We start from the raw sequence: 18,455 nt of genomic DNA, 5'->3' as shown, positions 1-18,455 counted from the left end.
AATGCAATATACCAGAAACAGAATGGCTTTTAAAAAGGGGAATTTAATAAGTTGTTAGTTTATAGTTCTAAGCTAAACTAGCAATTTATTAAAAATGTCCCAATTAAAACAAGTCTTTAGAAATGTTCAATCTGAGGCATCTAGGGAAAGATACCTTGGTTCAAGAAGGCCGATGAAGTTCAGGGTTTCTCTCTAAAGTGGAAAGGCACATGGTGAACATGGTCATGGTTTCTTTCTTGGCAGGAAGGGCACATGGCTAACACAGCTTGTTCTGCTAGCTCCCTCTCCAGCTCCCTGGAAGGTATTTTCCTTCTTCATCTCCAAAACTCACTGGCTGGTGGACTCTACTTCGTGATACCGTGGTGTTCTCTGCTCTCTCTGAATCTCCAGCTTTCTCCAAAATGTTTCCTTTTTTATAGGATTCCAGTAAACTAATCAAGGCCCACCCGAATGGGTGGAGATATATCTCTACCTAATTCAGTTTAACAACTACTCTTGATTGAGTCACGTCTCCAGGGAGATGATCTAATTACAGTTTCAAACATACAGTACTGAATAGGGATTAGAAGTAATGGCTGCCTTTACAAAATGGGATTAGAATTAAAACATGGCTTTTCTAGGGTACAGTCATCGTTTCAAACCAGCACACCCCCCCTATTATTTATTTTTTCCAGTCAATAAAAATACTTTTAAGAAAACAATATTCTGAATATTATATAGAATATACATGCTGTGGTGGAATTGTAAAGTTGAGGATAATATTGAACTGTTAAATGTTTATTAGAGGAACTTGGAATGGGGGAGAGGTTTTCAACACTTCTGTTTTATTTTAACTACAAAGCCAGCTCTTTATGAGCTGCCCATTTTGGAAAACAGAAAACTATAAATGTATGTTTTCCTTGGATCTTGTGTAAGATTTAGGCTGAAATGCAAAAGGGTAAGTTTTGACCACAGACCCAGCTAGTGGCCAAAGCATGTGAACTTTCTTTCCTTTATGCACATTTTTGAGGAGTTGGGTCCCAACCTCAGAAAAAGAGACTTTACCAAAGTATACACATATTAAGAGTTTGGGGTTGCAGTATTACTTTAAGGCAGTGCTAAGAATATTGGCAGTTACTGTCATTGGGATATTAACACATGAATTAACCATAGCCCACGAACATGTGACCATACACCCATTGGGGACAGAAAAATATCTGAGGGACTTAAGGTAAATATTATAGAAGAAGGTAGCAGTGAATTCCACCAGTCTGAGCGAATTATTTATGGCTCATTTGATGAGATCCCCACCTGTAAAGCCACGCTTTAAAAACAAATCAAAATGAGGAGTGACTGCTTAATTAACGGGTTATGGGGTTTCCTTTTGGGTTAATGAAAATATTCTGGAACTAGATAGTGGTGATGGTAGCACAGTAATGTGGATGTATTTAATGTCACTGATGGTTAAATTTTATGTTACTCTCTGTAATGTAAAATTGAGAGAAAAAAAAGTCTGGAAGAAAATATAAAGACTTGAAATAGCCCCGTTTTTCACTCAGGCTGAAGTCTGCAGAATACTAGATCTGTGAAAGTTGTTTGGCACTGGAATTTGATCGGGAACTATCTGCTTCTTTAAGAGCGTGGGAAGAGGAATGTATTTTATTTTTCCTTGCATAGAAGTACAAACTTGCTATGTTCAAGTTTCTTGAAGTAGATCCCTTTGGGAAACTGTCAGACAGGAGGGGTAAAATTGGAGAAGAGAAGAAATGATGCTCTTGGAAACGCTGCTTCCGAAGGAATTATACATATAACAAAAGCCGCTAAAATCATTCAATACTTATTTAGAAGTTAACCGCGTGAAGGCCACAAGTATGTGTAAGAAACCCTCATTAGAGGACCATTAACAGCGGTAAGGCAATCGCTGATTTCGAAGTCTTGAAGAATATCTAATTCTTTCATGCATGATAAAACCACTTTTTCTCCTTGCCAAACGCCGGGTGTGACCGCCGGGAAGCTCCTGGGGTCAAGGGCCACCGGAAGCTCCCCACTCCGCAGCTGCCAAGTCACAGGGTACAGTACCCGGGAGGGCAGCTCCGGGAGCACAGACCTGCCGGAAGCGGCGGGGCCACACCCACTCCGGGCCGGCGGGCGGGGCCGACGGCGGGGAGTGGGCTCCGCCCCGGGGGAGGAGCTATCTGGGCCGCAGCGCGGCGCCGCACGTGTGCGAGTCCGGCGGCGGGCGAATCCACTCGGAGCTCATCGGTCCGAGGCGCGGACGGTACATCTTATGCTCCGCGGCGCTGGCAGCTGGCGCTTCCGAGTGGTCTTCGCCTCAGCAGCCGCCGCATCCTTACGCCGCGACCGGCGCTTCCGCTCCCTCGCTGCTCGGCTCAAACCGCGCCCGTGTTCCCTGTCTCCGGGTAAGTGTGCGGCCTCTCCGCGGCCGCCCGAGCTCCACTTCCAGCTCTCCGTCGGGCCCGGCGCCCGCGCCCCGGGGCCCCGCCCAGAGGGGCAGTACGAACTGGGAATGCGTCCCGGCGTGGTTCTGTACCCTCGGCGCCTCCATTACGGATCATGCCCGCGGGAGCGCGCGGCTAGAGAGTCCGCGGGTACTGTGCGGCCGCAGCGCCGGCCCGGCCCCCAGCTTTCCGCCGCGCCCGCCGTCCTCCCCGCAGCGCTGTCAGCCCAGGCTCTTCCCTTCCCTCGGCTTTCTTTGCCCCAGATCCTCCTTAAACTCCTCCCAGCCCCTCTCCTCTCTCTCTTTGAAAACTAGCCTTATCCCGAAGCCCATTTTTTTTTTTTTTTTTTTTTACCAGTTCCTGTGCCTTAGCCTTTGCTTACACTCAGTATTTCTTTTCGAGCCTACCACCTGCCAGGCACACTTAGGGAACTGCTTATTTGTGTACGTTTTCAAAGTGGTAGCTAGCTTCCCTGAGGTTGGGGACTAGGAATGTTTTCCCCAGCCCTCTGCTCCGTGAATGTTTAGCGAGTGGTTGGAGGTGCTTCTGTACATGCCGAAACTCATCTGCACAGAGTCCTTACAGTCAGCGCTGTGCTGACAGGTTTAAATAATAGGGTGATACATGGGAACACTGTATTTTATGTATGATTTTTGGTAAACCCTTAACTTTTCTAATAATTTTTCAAAAAGGCCCCATTCATCGCCTCAGTATAAGCTTCTAGAAAGTAGATTTTGAAAGCTAACTCTTTCAGAAAATATAGTTACTGAGGGCTTTTGTCTGAAGTCTGTAATCATCTGTGTGAAACAAATAGGCTTCTATGGCCAACGGATGCCTTGACTGTTGAGGGTTCTGCCAGATAGACTGTTCACCTCTATTGAAAAGGGCCATTTGGGTTCAGTCATTAGGGAGGTAGCCAACAGCCCATGTTTATTAATTTAGCTACTTCTTTTGAATATGTCTTTTAATAGCGGTTGGGGCAATACAGGTATTAGTGAAATAAAGTCATTCCCTGATTAACGTAGAGGGAAATAACAAGCCAGCTGGCCTTCCTGTTATACTAAATAAGTTTGCTCAGATCCTTTATACTTGTATTCCCACTGCTTGCAACTCTCCCCCCAAGTCTTTTCATGCCCTCTTCATTCAGGATTTTGCTCAAATCTCACCTCCTTAGAGAGGCTTCACTAAGAATGCCCTTCTTATTCTCAACTCACTTATTTTGCTTTATCTTCTTTGCGGCACTGCTGTGTGCATGTTCTGAGATTGGTATTTGTTTTATTTGGGGATATATGTTCAAATAGAATGTGAGTTTCAGGAAGACAGGAGATTTTCCCTTTTTCCCAGTGCTTAGAACCTGTCACATAGGAAGTACTGAATGAACAAATCTGACAGTCATAACAATTTTATATATCCGAATGTGATGTGTGTGAGCTGCTTCAAAGAAAGTGCTCGTTGTGGGATTTTAACAAATGGAGAGATTACAGTTCGCAGGAGTTGGAGGATGGATGCTCTTAAGTGGGATTTGTGGAGGGTTTTGAAATATAAATAGGATTAAGACTACTGTGGCTCTATTTTAGATAATCGCTTTGAGGGAAATATTTTTAAGGAACTGCTGTGGTCAATGTTGTCTTTAAATATTGAAAATGTTAAGCATTTATTTCGATGTAGTCTCATTGATCAATCTAATACCTCAATGAGAAAGATTTTAATATACTGTTAAAATTGCAATATTTCTTTTCTCATTTGGATTGCTGAGGAAACAACTACTTATTTCAGCATTCCCTTCAAAGAATTGTGGAGGACTTTTATGTTCATGGGAAGGTTTAGTGGAATTTGTTCTCTTCCCAGTAGTAGAATTAGGCCTCTGGTCTATATAGATTTTACCTGACAACTGAGATATCGTCATGGATAGTGTATAAGTGCAGCATAATATTTCTTTAAAATAAAAATTTTTTAAAATAGGATGGTCCACAGCAGTCAGAGTTCTTGCCTACCTTGCCAGAGACTCAGGTTCAATTCCCGGTACCTGCCCATGCAAAAAAATTTAAAGTTTTTAAAAATGAAATACCTATTAAATCTGGCCGACTCCCACTTAAAAAAATTTTTTTAACCAGGTACTTTTTTTTTTTAATTTTTATCAATAAACCAATATACAAGCGCATACGTTCTTAACATACAAACATTCCATACATGGTATACAATCAGTGGCTCACAATGTTATCACAAAGTTGTATATTCACCACCATGATCATTTCTTAGAACATTTGCGTCACTCCAGAAAAAGAAATACAAAGAAAAAACTCATACATACCATACCCCTTGCCCCTCCCTCCCATTGGCCACTAGTATTTCCATCTACCCAATATATGTATATTTTTAATTTTAATATTTTTCCCCCATTATTTATTTATTTTTAATGCATATGTTTTACTCATCTGTCCATACCGTAGAAAAAAGGAGCTTCAGACACAAGATTTTCACAATCACACAGTTACATTTCGAAAGCTCTATCATTTTACAATCATCTTCAGGAAACATAACCAGGTACTTTTTACATTTTCAAGATAGAATGTCTGGAAAATCTTTGAATTTTCCTAAATGCAAAACTTATATCCTTAGATTTCTCACCCTTGGGCAGTTAGGGTTGTTTTATCTTTCGATTGAGTTCTTCTGGGCAACTGCCCAGGATCATTGCTCTCTCTCTCTCTCTCTCTCTCTCTCTCTCTCTCTCTTTTTTTGTTAATTTAAAAATTATGTTGCATTTCAGTCTTACCTTTCATTTAGTTCTTGATCATGAGAACACTGATTTGAGTTCTCTCTTTCCTCATCCCAGATTTGCACAGCTATTCTAGTAAATGTACTCTCATTTTTCTAGGCACAGGCTTGGAAATATATATATCATATATCTATCTATCTATCTATCTATATATATTAAGTGATTTATAATTATTGGCACTATACATACCTTAATGAGAGTGCCTGTGGTAAGCTCATCAGGGAAAGCAAATTAAAAGTATAGCTTTATTTGAAACACAAAAGTAAGATTGGTTAATGAGCTTGTTTTTGCAATTGAATGTATCAAGAAAAGGAGATCAGATAAGTGTCCAGGAATATAAAACAAAAGACTGCCATCTTCAAGTCCTGTTTATTTAGTGCTGTTGGCAGCCTTTTATTTATTTATTTATTTTTATCACAATTGACTTTTTTTCTTTTTTTGTGAAAAATAACAGATACACAAAAAGGCAATAGATTTGAAAGGCCATCACAACAATTAGTTGAGGAACAGATTTCAGAGTTTGGTATGGGTTATGATTCCACCATTTTAGGTTTTTACTTCAATCTGCTCTAAGACACTGGAGACTAAAAGAAATATCAATATAATGATTTGGCAGTCATACTTATTTGTTAAACCTGACCTTCTCTGTAAAACTTCACATCAACTTTGATCTTTCTTCTACTTTTTAGGGGTATTTGGGCTATGCCCATTCTAACTTTTTCATGTTGGAAGGGGCTATCAATAATATGGGATAGGGAGATGGAACTTGCTGATGTTCTAGAAAGGCTGGTCCCTCTAGGTTTCAGGACTTATCTGGCCCAGGGACCCATCTGGAGGTTGTAGGTTTCCGGAAAGTTACCTAGTAACTTGTAACATGTTGGCAGCCTTTTATGGAGAGTCTTTCAGAATTATAAGGCAAAACCTGTTTTAATCATTAGCCCAGAGGAAAGAAACATAAGAAGCTTTTTTTTTTTTCCTTCCCCAGACTCAGCAATACAGTTCTTCTGTGTAAACCATCCATAAAAAATATTAATGACCAACCAGTCCATAAAAACTATTATTACTTTTTGAGTCACCTTTTTTCAGTTTTACAGAAAAAGAAACTGAGGCGTAGAGAAGTCAAGTGACCCGTTTAGGAAATGGCAAAACGTAGGTCTGGCTTCAGGTCATACCCTGCAAACTGCCATTTACCAGGTAAGAAGTGGTTGACACTTCAGATCCATGATCTGCTAATATTCTCATTCCAGGGATGGTAGGTATAACAGATGCTGTCCTAAACCTACCAGGATTTCATTCATGATTTCACTGATGTAGGTGTAAGAGAGAACAGAGTCAGGATAATGCCCATATTCTGATTTGGATGACAGGCATTTAGTTGGTGGTAAACACTCTTTGAGGTGAGAGGTACAGTTTAAAACAAGTAGGTTTGTGGCAAGGAATGATTAGATCAGTTTAGGTCATGTTGAATTTGAGCATCTTAAGTCTACCTCTTTCTAGCTGCGTAACGTTGAGTGCGATTCTTAATCTCTCGGTCTGTTTTTTTAGTGCTCAGGTGGGGATTATAGTAATCCCTAAATCAAAGTAAGGCTTCAATGAACCATGCCTATCTGTACTCTATTATTGTTTAACTGTTGTTACTATTGGCTAGGACCTCCCAGTAAGCCATGGTGATAAAGATGGAGGGTTCTGGGCTGGAAAACTTGGGAGTAGGAAGAGAACAAGACTGAGGAAGGAGCCTAGGAAAGTCTAAATTTAAGGAACAATCAGAGAAGGATGCAAGGAATTGGAGAGTTTCAAGGAAGGAAAGTGGCAAGCTGTGTCTGATTGGGAAAAGATACAGGTAGAACCAGGATTGACAGCAACGAAGGGAAGCGTTGCTGACCTTGGAGGAAATAATTTGACAGGCATGTGGTAGACAGAAGCCAGATGTTCCACTAGAATGTTAGTCTCAGGTGAGGAGGGCACTTTCTGGGTTCAGTGAGGTAAAATGCCTGGCACAGTGCCTTGCACAGGAGTATGTAGTGAGTATCTGTTGAGGGAGTGAAGTGCAGCACTGAGGGATGAGTGTTAAAATGAGCGTGGCCTGACATACAAGTCAATACCACAATGAGATACCGCTTTGCAGCTAATAGGATGGCTACAATAAAAAAAAATTGGAAAATAACTAGTGTTAGCAAGGATGTGAAGAAATTGGAATCCACAAGCATTGCTGGTGGGAAGGTAGCATAAAAAGCTAAGCATAGAGTTACCATATGCCCGGCAGTATCATTTCTAGTTGTATACCAAAAATAATTGAAAAAGTAGGGACTTAGGCAGATTTTGAACCTCAGCATTATTCACAATAACCAAAAGGTGGAAACTACCCAAATGTCCGTAGACAGATGAATGGATACAGATGAATGGATAAACAAAATGTGGTATATACATACAATGGAATATGATTCAGCTGTAAAAAGTGATGAAGTTCTGATACATGCTACAACATGGGTGGGTGATCTTGGAAACATGATGATAAGTAAAAGAAGCCAGACACAGAGGGACGAATATTTTATGATTCCACTTATATGAAATAACTAGAATGGGTATGAATTAAAAATTCATTTTTGACAGAAAGTAGATTAGTGGTTAGCCAGGGCTAAGCATGGGGCAGGGGGTGGGGGAGAAGAATGGGAAATTATTGCTTAATGGGTGCACAGTTTCTGTTGGGATGACAAAAAGTTTACAAACAGATAATGGTGATGCTTTCACAACATTGTTAATGTAGTTACTTGTATACTTAAAAATGGTTAAAATAACAGATTTTATTTTATGTATATATATTTTATTACAATTATTTTTTAATGGAAAGTAAGCGAACAGTGCAAGCCAAGAAAAAGAAATAAGCATAGACTTCTCTTAAGAGGTTTACTTAAAAGAGGAATTGTGTTAATAAGAGGTCATGTGGCTATGTTCAAAGATGGCATGTCTGTATTTTTGTCAGGTGGTCTCTGTTTTCTTTGTGAATGGCAAACAGGGCTTACAGAGTATGAAGGTAACCAGGAACGACTAAGCAGAGTTGAAGACTCTGTAAGAGATTTCTCCATATCTAGTGAAACTTTCCTCACCAGCAGCAGCCAGGACCTCAAATGTAGACAGTAGGATTGATAATTGGTTGAGGTTTCTGCAGAGATCATGGAGCAGAAAAACTAATGAGCACGTGTTGGGTGGTGGCTAAGAATTGTTGAGATTTGGGGCACTTGAAGAAGTGATGGAAGAGGTGGTATATTAGGAAGATGTCTTAGAATGGATGTCTCTGTGTTTGAAATACTTGTAATAGAAAGAGGGAGCAGGAGACTGAAAAGATTGGTGGTTGGGCAAAGGGGAATATCTAGTGTGTCTTTTTATACTTTGCAAGTTTTGTTTTACATATATGTGTATGTGTCTGTATACACAAATTGCAGACATGCAAATGTTTGAGATAAAATGGCGTAATGACTCCCTATGTGCCTGTTCTACTTTGCTAGCTGCTGGAATGCAATATACCAGAAACAGAATGGCTTTTAAAAAGGGAAATTTAGTAAGTTGCTAGTCTACAATTCTAAGGCTGAGAAAATGTCCCAATTTAAGGAAGTCTATAAAAATCTCCAAATTAAGGCACCAATAAGAGGTTACCTTCACTCAAGAAAGACAGATGAAGTTCAGGCTTTCTCACTCAGCTGAAAGGGCCCATGGCGAACATGGGAGTGTCTCCTAGCTTTCCCTCCAGGCCTCTTAGTTCATGAAGCTCCCCTGGAGGCATTTACCTTCATCTCCAAAGATCGCTGGCTCATGGACTTTGTGGTTCTCTCATCCTTCTGTTGTGATTCTGCAGCTCTCTCTTCGTTCTTAAAAGGCACTCTCTGCAAAATGTCTCTTTTATAAGATTTCAGTAAACTAATCAAGTCCCACGTAGTATGGGTGGAGACACATCTCCATCTAATCAAATCTAATACTCACAATTGATTGCCTCACGGCTCTGTGGAGATAACCTAATCAACTTACCGACCTATAGTACTAACTAGAGTTTAGAAGAAACCGTTGCTCCCACAAGATTGATTAGATTAAAATATGACTTTTCTGGGTTGCATAAATCCTTTCAAACCAGCACAGTGCCCCTCACCCAGCTTCAACAATTATCAATTCATGGCCAATTTTATTTCAAATCTACATGCACTTCACTTCCATTCACAACCAGTAAAATTATTTTGAAGCAAATTTCAAACTTCATATCTTTTCGAGTACAAATATTTCCATGTATATCACTAAAAGGTAAGGATTATGTTTTAATGTAACTACCATAGCATTACACCTTAAAAAGTCAACAATAATTCCTTAATATCATCAAATATCCCCAGTGTTAAAATATCCCTGAACATTCCATAAATGCTTTTTTCTTTTGTAATGCAATTTTGAGATATATTCACACATCATACAGTCCATCCAAAGTATAAAATCAATGACTTACACTATCATCACATAGTTGTGCATTCATCCCCACAATAATTTTAGAACATTTTCATTACTTCAGGAAAAAGAGAAAAAAAGCCCTAAACATGCTATACCACTTATCCCCCCCATCATTGATCCCTAAGCATTGGTGTGGTATGATTGTTATTGTTGATGAAAGACTATGAAGATACTACTGTTAATTATAGTCGTAGTTTGAGATAGGTACATTTTTTCCCATATTCCACACTAATATAAACTCATTGTAATAGTTTTGTACATTTGTTTTAATTCCTGGAGGGAATTTTTAATATTTATATTCTTTTTTTTTTTTTTGGCATGGACAGGCTTCAGGAACTGAACCCAGGTCTCCAGCTCGGCAGGCGAGAATTTTGACACTGCAGTATTTGTATTTATCACTGTCATAGTCTACCATAAGATTTACAGAATTATACAGTCAGTAAGTCTCTGGCTTTCCTTCTGGTGATATATATGACTCTAACCTTCCCCTGTCATCCACGTTCATACACAATTCAGCACTGCTAATTACACTGATGATAATGTGCTACCATTATCTCTACCCATTTAAATTCAACCTAATTAAAAATTCTGCACATCTAAAGCAATTGCTTCCCATTTTTTAATCCTCGTTTTATCTCCTGGTAACCTGTATTCTAGAATCTATGGCTGTGATTTTATATAGTATAATTACTATTACTGAGGTCGTACAATATTTCTCCTTTTGTGTCTGACTTATTTCACTGAAAATAATGTCCTCAGGGTTCATCCATGTTGTTGCATGCTTCTGGATTTCATCCCTTCTTACTGCTGAATAATATTACATCATCTGTGTATACCCTGTTTTGTTTATTGATTCATCAGTTGGTAGATACTTGGATTGTTTCCATTTTTTGGAACTGGGGAATAATGCCTTTATGAACATCAGTGTGCAAGTACCTGTTCCCATCCCTACTTTCAGTTCTGGGTATAAACTGAGTAGTAGAATTGCTGGATCATAGGGCAGCTCTATACTTAGCTTTCTGAGGAATCACCAAACCATCTTCCACTGTGGTTGTACATTTTTACATTCCCGCTAGCAGTGAATAACTGTTCCTATTGCTCCGTATCCTCTCCAACACTTGTAGTTTCCTGTTTGTTTAATAGTGGTCATTCTTATAGGTGTGAAATATTTCTTTTGTGGTTTTGATTGCATTTCCCTAATAGTTAGTACAGCTGAGCATCTTTCATGTGCTTTTTTAACCATTTGTAGTTCCTCTTCTGAAAAATGTCTGTTCATGTCTTTTGCCCATTTTAAAATTGGGTTGTTTGTTGTTTTGTTGTTGAGTTGTAGAATTTCTTTGTATATTCTGTATATCAAACCCTTAATATGTGGTTTCCAAATATTTTCTCCCATTGAATCACGTGCCTTTTCACCCTTTTGACAAAGTCCTTTGACGCATAGAAGTACTCAGTTTTTAGGCGGTCCGCTTTATCTGTTTTTTTCTTTTGTTGCTTGTGCTTTCAGTGTAAGGCCTAGGAAACCACCAGCTATCACTAGATCTTTTTGTTTAAAAAAAAACATGTAATTTACATAGATATACCCACACATGAAAATAACAAAATGTTAATGGTAATTAACTTTTACATGGTTAGCATTTCAAGTTAGAGGGGTACTGGCGGTTGGACATAATTTTTATCTATTAAACTTTTTCTGTCCTTTCTAAATCTTCTATAATGAACTTGTATTATCTTTAAAGTAGGAAAAAAAGGTTATTAAAAAAACATACCATGTACTCTCAGAAGAGACTAAGTCCAAAATGTGTATGTTTACTCATTTTCATCTTTATTATCAAAAGAAAAGAGGCTACTATTTTTTTTATTTGCTTTTGTGAGGTTTTTTAACTTCTTTTATTGTGAAAAAATAACATGCAAAAAAGCAATAAATTTCAAAGTACATTTTAACAGGTAGTTATGCAACAGATTTTAAAGTGTGATATGGGTTACATTTCCACAATTTCTGATTTTTTCTTCTAGCTGCTGCAAGACACTGGAGACCAAAAGAAATATCAATTTATTGATTCAGCAGTCATATTTATTTAAGTCCTATCTTCTCTATTATACTCCTCTCTTTTTTTGTGTGAAAAATAATACATATACAAAAAAGTTATACATTTCAAAGTACATTGCAACAATTAGTTGTAGAACAGTTTTCACAATTGGGTATGGGTTACAATTCCACAATTTTAGGTTTTTATTTCTAGCTGCTCTAAGGTACTGGAGACTAAAAGAAATATCAATATATTGATTCTGCTTTTGTGAGTTCTTTTTAACTGAGTCCTTTTTATTTATATCATTTTCATTTGTCATCTTTTTTTGAGTTTACTGTTAAACCTGAATATTTTTCATCTGAGGGACACTTGACTGATTTTCAGTACATGATTTTTCCATCAACTTGAGCTGGTTCTTCATTTACTTTGGTACTCCTTATCTCTGCCTTAATTCTCATGACTTCTTTAGTTGATAAGTCTCCCTTTTTTTGAAACCACCACTTGAGGCTGTTGGTCTTTGTTATTGTGATCACCATTTCATCTGAGAGTTGAGGCTGGACTCTCTTGGTTTCAACAGTGGGCCCTTTCCTCGAAGAGAGCCAGAAATGTCTGCTCAGTGGGCCACACATATACGACATTTGGTTCTCCTTACTCATTGCCACCCTGTTATCACTAGATCTTGAAGATACTTAATAAATTTTAAAAGATTGAAATTATCTAAAGCACTTTCTCTGATCATAAAGGAATGAAGCTAGAAATCAGTAACAGCTGGAGAACTGAAAAATTCACAAATATATAGAGGTTAAACACTCTTAAACAGTCAGTGGGTTAAAGAAGAAATTGCAAGAGAAATCGGTATGTCTTTAGGCGAATGAAAGTGAGAACACTACATATCAAAACTTATGGTATGCATCAAAGGCAGTGCTGAGAGAGGAATTTATAACCCTAAACCCCTACATTGAAGAGGAGGAAAGAGCTAAAATCAAAGACTTGACTGAACACTTAAAGAAACTAGGGAAAGAACAGCAAACTAATCTAAAGCAAGCAGAAAAGAAATAACAGATTAGAGTGGAAATAAATGAAGCAGAGAACAAAAAAAAGTGAGAGAGAGAATCGATAAAATCAAAAGTTGGTTCTTTAAGAAGATCAATAAAATTAACCAGTCCTTAGCTAAACTGACAAAGACAAAAGGAAGATGCAAACAAATAAAATTAGAAATGAGAAGGGGAAAAAAAGATCATGAATGCTGTGGTAGTTAGATTCATTTGTCAATTTGGCCAGGTGAATGTGCTTAGTCCTGTTGCTGTGGACATGAGCCAATGGTAGTTGAACCTCATCTGTTGCTGATTACATCTGAAGTCGGCTAGGAGGCATGCCTGCTGCAATCAATGACGTTTGACTTAATTGGCTGGTGCTTAAATGAGAGACCTCAATGTAGCACAGCCCAAGCAGCTCAGGATACCTCATCTCAGCACTAGCAGCTCAGCCCAGGCCTTTGGAGATGCAGAAAGAAGTCACCCTGGGGAAAGTTGTTGGAAACCAGGGGCCTGGAGAGAAGGCCAGCAGAGACTATCCTGTGCCTTCCCACGTAAGAAAGAACCTCAGTTGAAAGTTGGCTGCCTTTCCTCTGAAAAACTAACAAAATAAATCCCCTTATATTAAAAGCCAGTCCATCTCTGTGTGTTGCATTCCGGCAGCTAGCAAACTAGAACAAATGCCTTTTTAAAATAGTTGGTTTGTTTAAATCAGGATCCAAAGACAGATCCACACATAGCATTGCATTTATTTGATATTCTCTGATATTCTCATTTCTCTTATAATCTGTAGGCATCCTACAATTTTTTTCCTTCCAATTTATTGTTAAAGAAACTGTGTCTTCAGAAGCTTGAGGTGGGTGAACAGTTAGCTAATGAGGTTGAACTTACATGTAAGAGAATAGATAGAAGTGAAGGTAGTTCACTAGTGGGTGCATTAGTAATATTGCCATTTTGAAAGTGAACATGATTGAAAGAGGTTATATAGACTCATATGTCCCACCGATGAACACTGCAAATATAAGTTCTTGCATGAACTACTGCAAAGGTATGAATCTTGTATAAACTGCATAATTTCAGGTATGGGGGAAAACTGCAATTGCATGCTAGTGGCTATGTTTAACAGGAAAACATCAACAGTACTGCAGCTATACCTGGGGTACATAATGGAGGGAGGGACAAGTGTTAGGGGGAGGTTTGGATTTTCTATTTGGTGAGGTTGTGTTTATTGGTTATCTTTCTCTTGGTAACAATAAAATTATCTAAAATTGAGAGTATTGATGGACTTTGGACAGTATTCATGAGGCCCAGTAGATGGAGGTATCTGAAAGATTCACTGAGAAGTAGACTGGCAAATGATAGTGTTAATATATATATATATATGATTGAATATATATATATATATTGAGCATATATATATATGATTGAACATTATGCTACTATAAAAAGGAATGAAGTCGTGAGGCTAACAGCAATGTGAATGAACCTGTGGGACATTTGCTGAAGCAAAATAAGCCAGAAACAAAAGAGCAAATATTGTATGAGCTCATTTAGAAAATACTTATAAGAAAATTGGGGCCTAGATTGTAAGCTCTTATGGCAATCCGGAATGGTAATTGTTATTTCTGGATTTTGAGAGTCTGTTTTATATATGTATAACCTGGTATTTAGAGATAAGAATGAAGTTGACCAGGTTGGGATTAAGGTAATTCGATATACAGGGGGAAGGAAGACATTGTATTTTAAAACATCACCTACTCTTTGCATCCAAAGGAAGAAAGTTTTATTTTGTCCAGAATCTAAATTTTCTGTAGCACATGATCTAACTCAACCTGTCTTGATAGATCACTTAAAAATCCAAGCACAGGGAGCTGAGAATAAGAATGAAAGCCTTTAATCCTGTATAACTTAACGTAATGACTGGATACATCCCAGAGTATATTAAGCAGATAATCAAGAAGTATTGACATGGGACATGACATCCAGGGGTGAAAGTCTCCCTGGCAGTGTGGAAGATGACTCCCAGGAATGAGTCTGGCCTTGGGATCAACAGTTGCAGCGTCAGCAAAAGGGGGAAAAGAAGTATAACTAATAAAGTATCAGTGGCTGAGAGAATTCAGGCAGAGTCAAGAATTTACTCTGGGAGTCACTCTTAATGCAAGCTTCAGTTGGACATTGCTACCTATCTTAACTTGCCAAACCCCAACCAAAACCGTTCCAGCCAATCCTAAAGAACACCTAGGGCAATATATAAGATTCTACAGAAGTTACATGCACTAGGGTAACTTTCTAGAAACCTACAGCCTCCAGATGGGTCTCTGGACCTGAAAAGTCCTGAGGCCTAGAGGGCCCAGCCTCTGTAGAACATCAGCTAGTTCCACCTCCCTACCCCATAATATTGACAGCCCCTTCCAGCATGAAAAAGTTAGGTTAGAATTGCCATAGTCTCAAATACCCCAAAGAATGGGATAGAAAGATCATAGGTGATGGTAGAGTTATATAGAAAAGATAGGGTTTAACAAACAAATATGATTGCTGAATCATTAAATTGATACCTCTTTTGGTCTCCATTATCTTAGAGCAGCTAGTAGTACAAACCTAAAATTGTGAATGTTAACCCATATCAAACTCTGAAATCTCTTCTGCATCTAACTGTGCTGTGCTTTAAAATTTATTGCTTTTTTTTGTATATGTGTTAGTTTTCACAAGAAAGAAAAAAATGGATTGTGATGATAAAAAAATTTATTCCTTCTAGCCTCATATATTGTGGAGCAGCTAGAAGGAAAAGTCTGAGATGATGCTATGGTAGCCCATGACAGACTCTGGGATCTGTCTTGTTAATTACTTGTTGAAGAACGTTTTGAAAGATTACTTTTTTCTTTCTTTGCTTTGTATATATGTTATATTATACAATAACAAAAGTTAAAAATATATATATTGGCAAAGTCACTTATGGGATGAGAGAAGAAATAGGGAACTATTAAACTTTACCTCTGGGGAAACCCCTGATACTATGTCAAATATTAGGGACATGCAAATCAATAGGCTAAGCCCTTGATCTTGAGGTTTGCTTTTGTGAAGCTTATGTATATAGCAGAGAAGCTTGGCCTACCTGTAATTATGCCTGAGAATCACCTCCAGAGGACCTCTTTTATTGCTCAGATATGGCCTCACTTTCTCTAAGCCTAACTCTGCAAGTGAAACCATTGTCCTCCCCCCATGTGGGACATGACATCCAGGGGTGAAAGTCTCCCTGGCAACATGGAGAATGACTCCCACCGATAAGCCTGGCCCTGGCACCATGGGAGATCAAAAGGGGAAAAAGAAGAGTAACAAATAAGTAATCAGTGGCTGAGAGAGTTCAAATAGAGTTGAGTGCTACTCTGCAGGTCACTCTTAAGCAAGCTTCAGTTAGACATTGCTACCTGTCATTACTTGCCAAACTCCAACCAAAACCATTCCTCCCAATCCTAAAGAACACCTAGGGTATTAAATTTCTACAAAGGTTCCATGCACTAGGGTTACTTTCCAGAAACCTATAACTTCCAGGTGAGTCCCTGGACTAGATAAGTCCTGAAATGCAGAGGGGTCAGCCTCTCCAGTACATCAACTAGTTCCGTTCCTCTATCTCATATTCTCAACCGCCCCTTCCAAAATGAAAAGTTAGAATGAGCATAGCCCAAATACCCCTAAAGAGTGGAAGAAAGATCAAGGAGATGGTGGAGTTATACAGAGAAGGTGGGACTTAACAAATGAGTATGAGTGCTGAATCATTGTATTGGTAGTTCTTTTAGTCTCCAATACCTTAGAGCAACTAAAAGTAAAAACCTAAAATTGTGGAATTGTAACCCATTCCAGACTCTGAAATCTGTTCTCAAGTAATTGTTGCAATATACTTTGAAGTATATTGCTCTTTTGTTTATACGGTATCTTTCACAAAAAAAGAAAAAAGAGAAAAGTATAACAGATAGGATTTAAGAAATGAGTATGACTACTGAATCATTATATTGATATTTCTTTTGGGCTCTAGTGTCATGGAGCAGCTAGAAGAAAAAATGAAAAATCATGGAACTGTAACCTATACCAAACCTCAAGTCTGTTCTTTAGTATTTGCAAAGTTCCCTTGAGGGAATGGGGAGAAAAGAGGAAATACTCAACTTCTTTATTTGGAGAATTTCTGATACTCATGCAGCGGTAGAGATAACCAAAGCAATAGACCGAGCCCTCGTTCTTTTTGTTATTCCCCCTATTATTTAGTTATTTTTAATCCATATTTTTTACTCATCTGTCCATACCATAGATAAAAGGAGCATCAAACCCAGGTTTTCACAATCATATAGTTGCATTGTGAGAGCTGTATCATTATGCAATCATCTTCAAGCAACGTGGCTACAGCTCTACAGTTTCAGGCACTTCCCTCTAACCTCTCTAATATACCTTAAACTAAAAAAGGAGGTATCTATATAATGTGGAAGAATGACCTCCAGGATAACCTCTCAACTCTGTTTGGAATCTCTCAGCCACTGACACTTTATTTTGTGTCATTTCTCTCTTTCCTCTTTCAGTAGAAAAGGTTTTCTCAATCCCTTGATGTTGAGTCCCAGCTCGTTCTAGGATTTCTGTCCTACGTTGCCAGGGAGGTTTACACCCCTGGGAGTCAGGTCCCATGAAGATTGGGGGAGGGCAGTGAGTTTCTTGCCGTGTTGGCTGAGGGAGAGATAGGCCACATCTGAGCGAGCCCTCAATCTTGGGATTCCTCCCTATGAAACTTATTCCTGCAAAGAATAGGCTGAGCCTACTTAAAATTAGACCAAAGAGTTACCCCCAGAGAACCTCTTTTGCTGTTCAGATGTGGCCCCACCCTCTAAGCCAACTTGGCTAGTGAACTCACTCCCTTCCCTTCTAAGTGATACGTGACTCCTAGGAGTATAAATCTCCCTGGCAATGTGGAACAGAAATCCCGTCATGAGCTGGGACTTGGCATCAAGAGATTGAGAAAACCTTCTTGACCAAAATGGGGAGGAGAAAATGAAACTAAAGTTTCAGTGGCTGTGAGATTTTAAACAGGGTCAAGAGGTTATTCTAGAGATTATTCTTATGCATTGTATAGATACCCCTTTTTAGTTTATGGTGTATTGGAGAGGCTGGAGGGAAGTACCTGAAACAGTTAAGCTATGTCCCGGTAGCCTTGATTCTTGAAGATGATCGTATAAAGATAAAACATTTACAGTGTGACTGTGTAATTGTGGAAACCTTGTGTCTGATGATCCTTTTATCCTGGGTATGGACAGATAAGTTAAAAAATATGAATAAAAATAAATAAATAATGGGGACAAAGGGTAAAATAAATTGGGTAGATGGATATACTAGTGGTCAGTGAGAGGGAGGGATAAGGTGCATAATATGTGAGTTTTTTCTTTTAATTTCTTGTTCTGGAGTGATGCGAATATTCTGTAAAATAACCATGGTGATGAATACACAACTATGTGATGATAATGTGAGCCATTGATTGTATACCATGTATGGAATGTGTGTGAAGATTTCTAAATAAAAATATATTTTTAAAAAAGCTATGCTATAACTACTTGTTAAAATGTACTTGGAAATTTATTGCTCTTTTTTATGTATGTTATTATATTTCATAAAAAAATAAAAAGAAAGAAAATGTCTTTGTCTTGTAGAATTTCCCATGTTC

General features: G+C 38.5%; 1 protein-coding gene across 2 annotated transcripts in view; it reads left to right on the top strand.

Annotated features, from left to right (window-relative positions):
• The first annotated feature begins 2,197 nt into the window (after window positions 1–2,197).
• PUS7 (pseudouridine synthase 7) overlaps window positions 2,198–18,455 on the top strand; it is a 92,233-nt gene continuing 75,975 nt past the window's right edge. Inside the window, exon 1 of one of the 2 annotated variants that reach the window (XM_077161831.1) lies at window positions 2,198–2,399. In XM_077161831.1, the coding sequence (XP_077017946.1) occupies window positions 2,267–2,399 (133 nt within the window). In that variant the 5' untranslated portion in view covers window positions 2,198–2,266. The remainder of the gene's footprint in view (window positions 2,400–18,455) is intronic. The other variant, XM_077161915.1, reaches the window with a different exon arrangement.

This window comes from Tamandua tetradactyla, chromosome 1 (assembly GCF_023851605.1).
Source record: "Tamandua tetradactyla isolate mTamTet1 chromosome 1, mTamTet1.pri, whole genome shotgun sequence".
Taxonomy (NCBI): Eukaryota; Metazoa; Chordata; class Mammalia; order Pilosa; family Myrmecophagidae; genus Tamandua; species Tamandua tetradactyla.
This window is presented reverse-complemented; position numbering and strand designations above follow the sequence as displayed.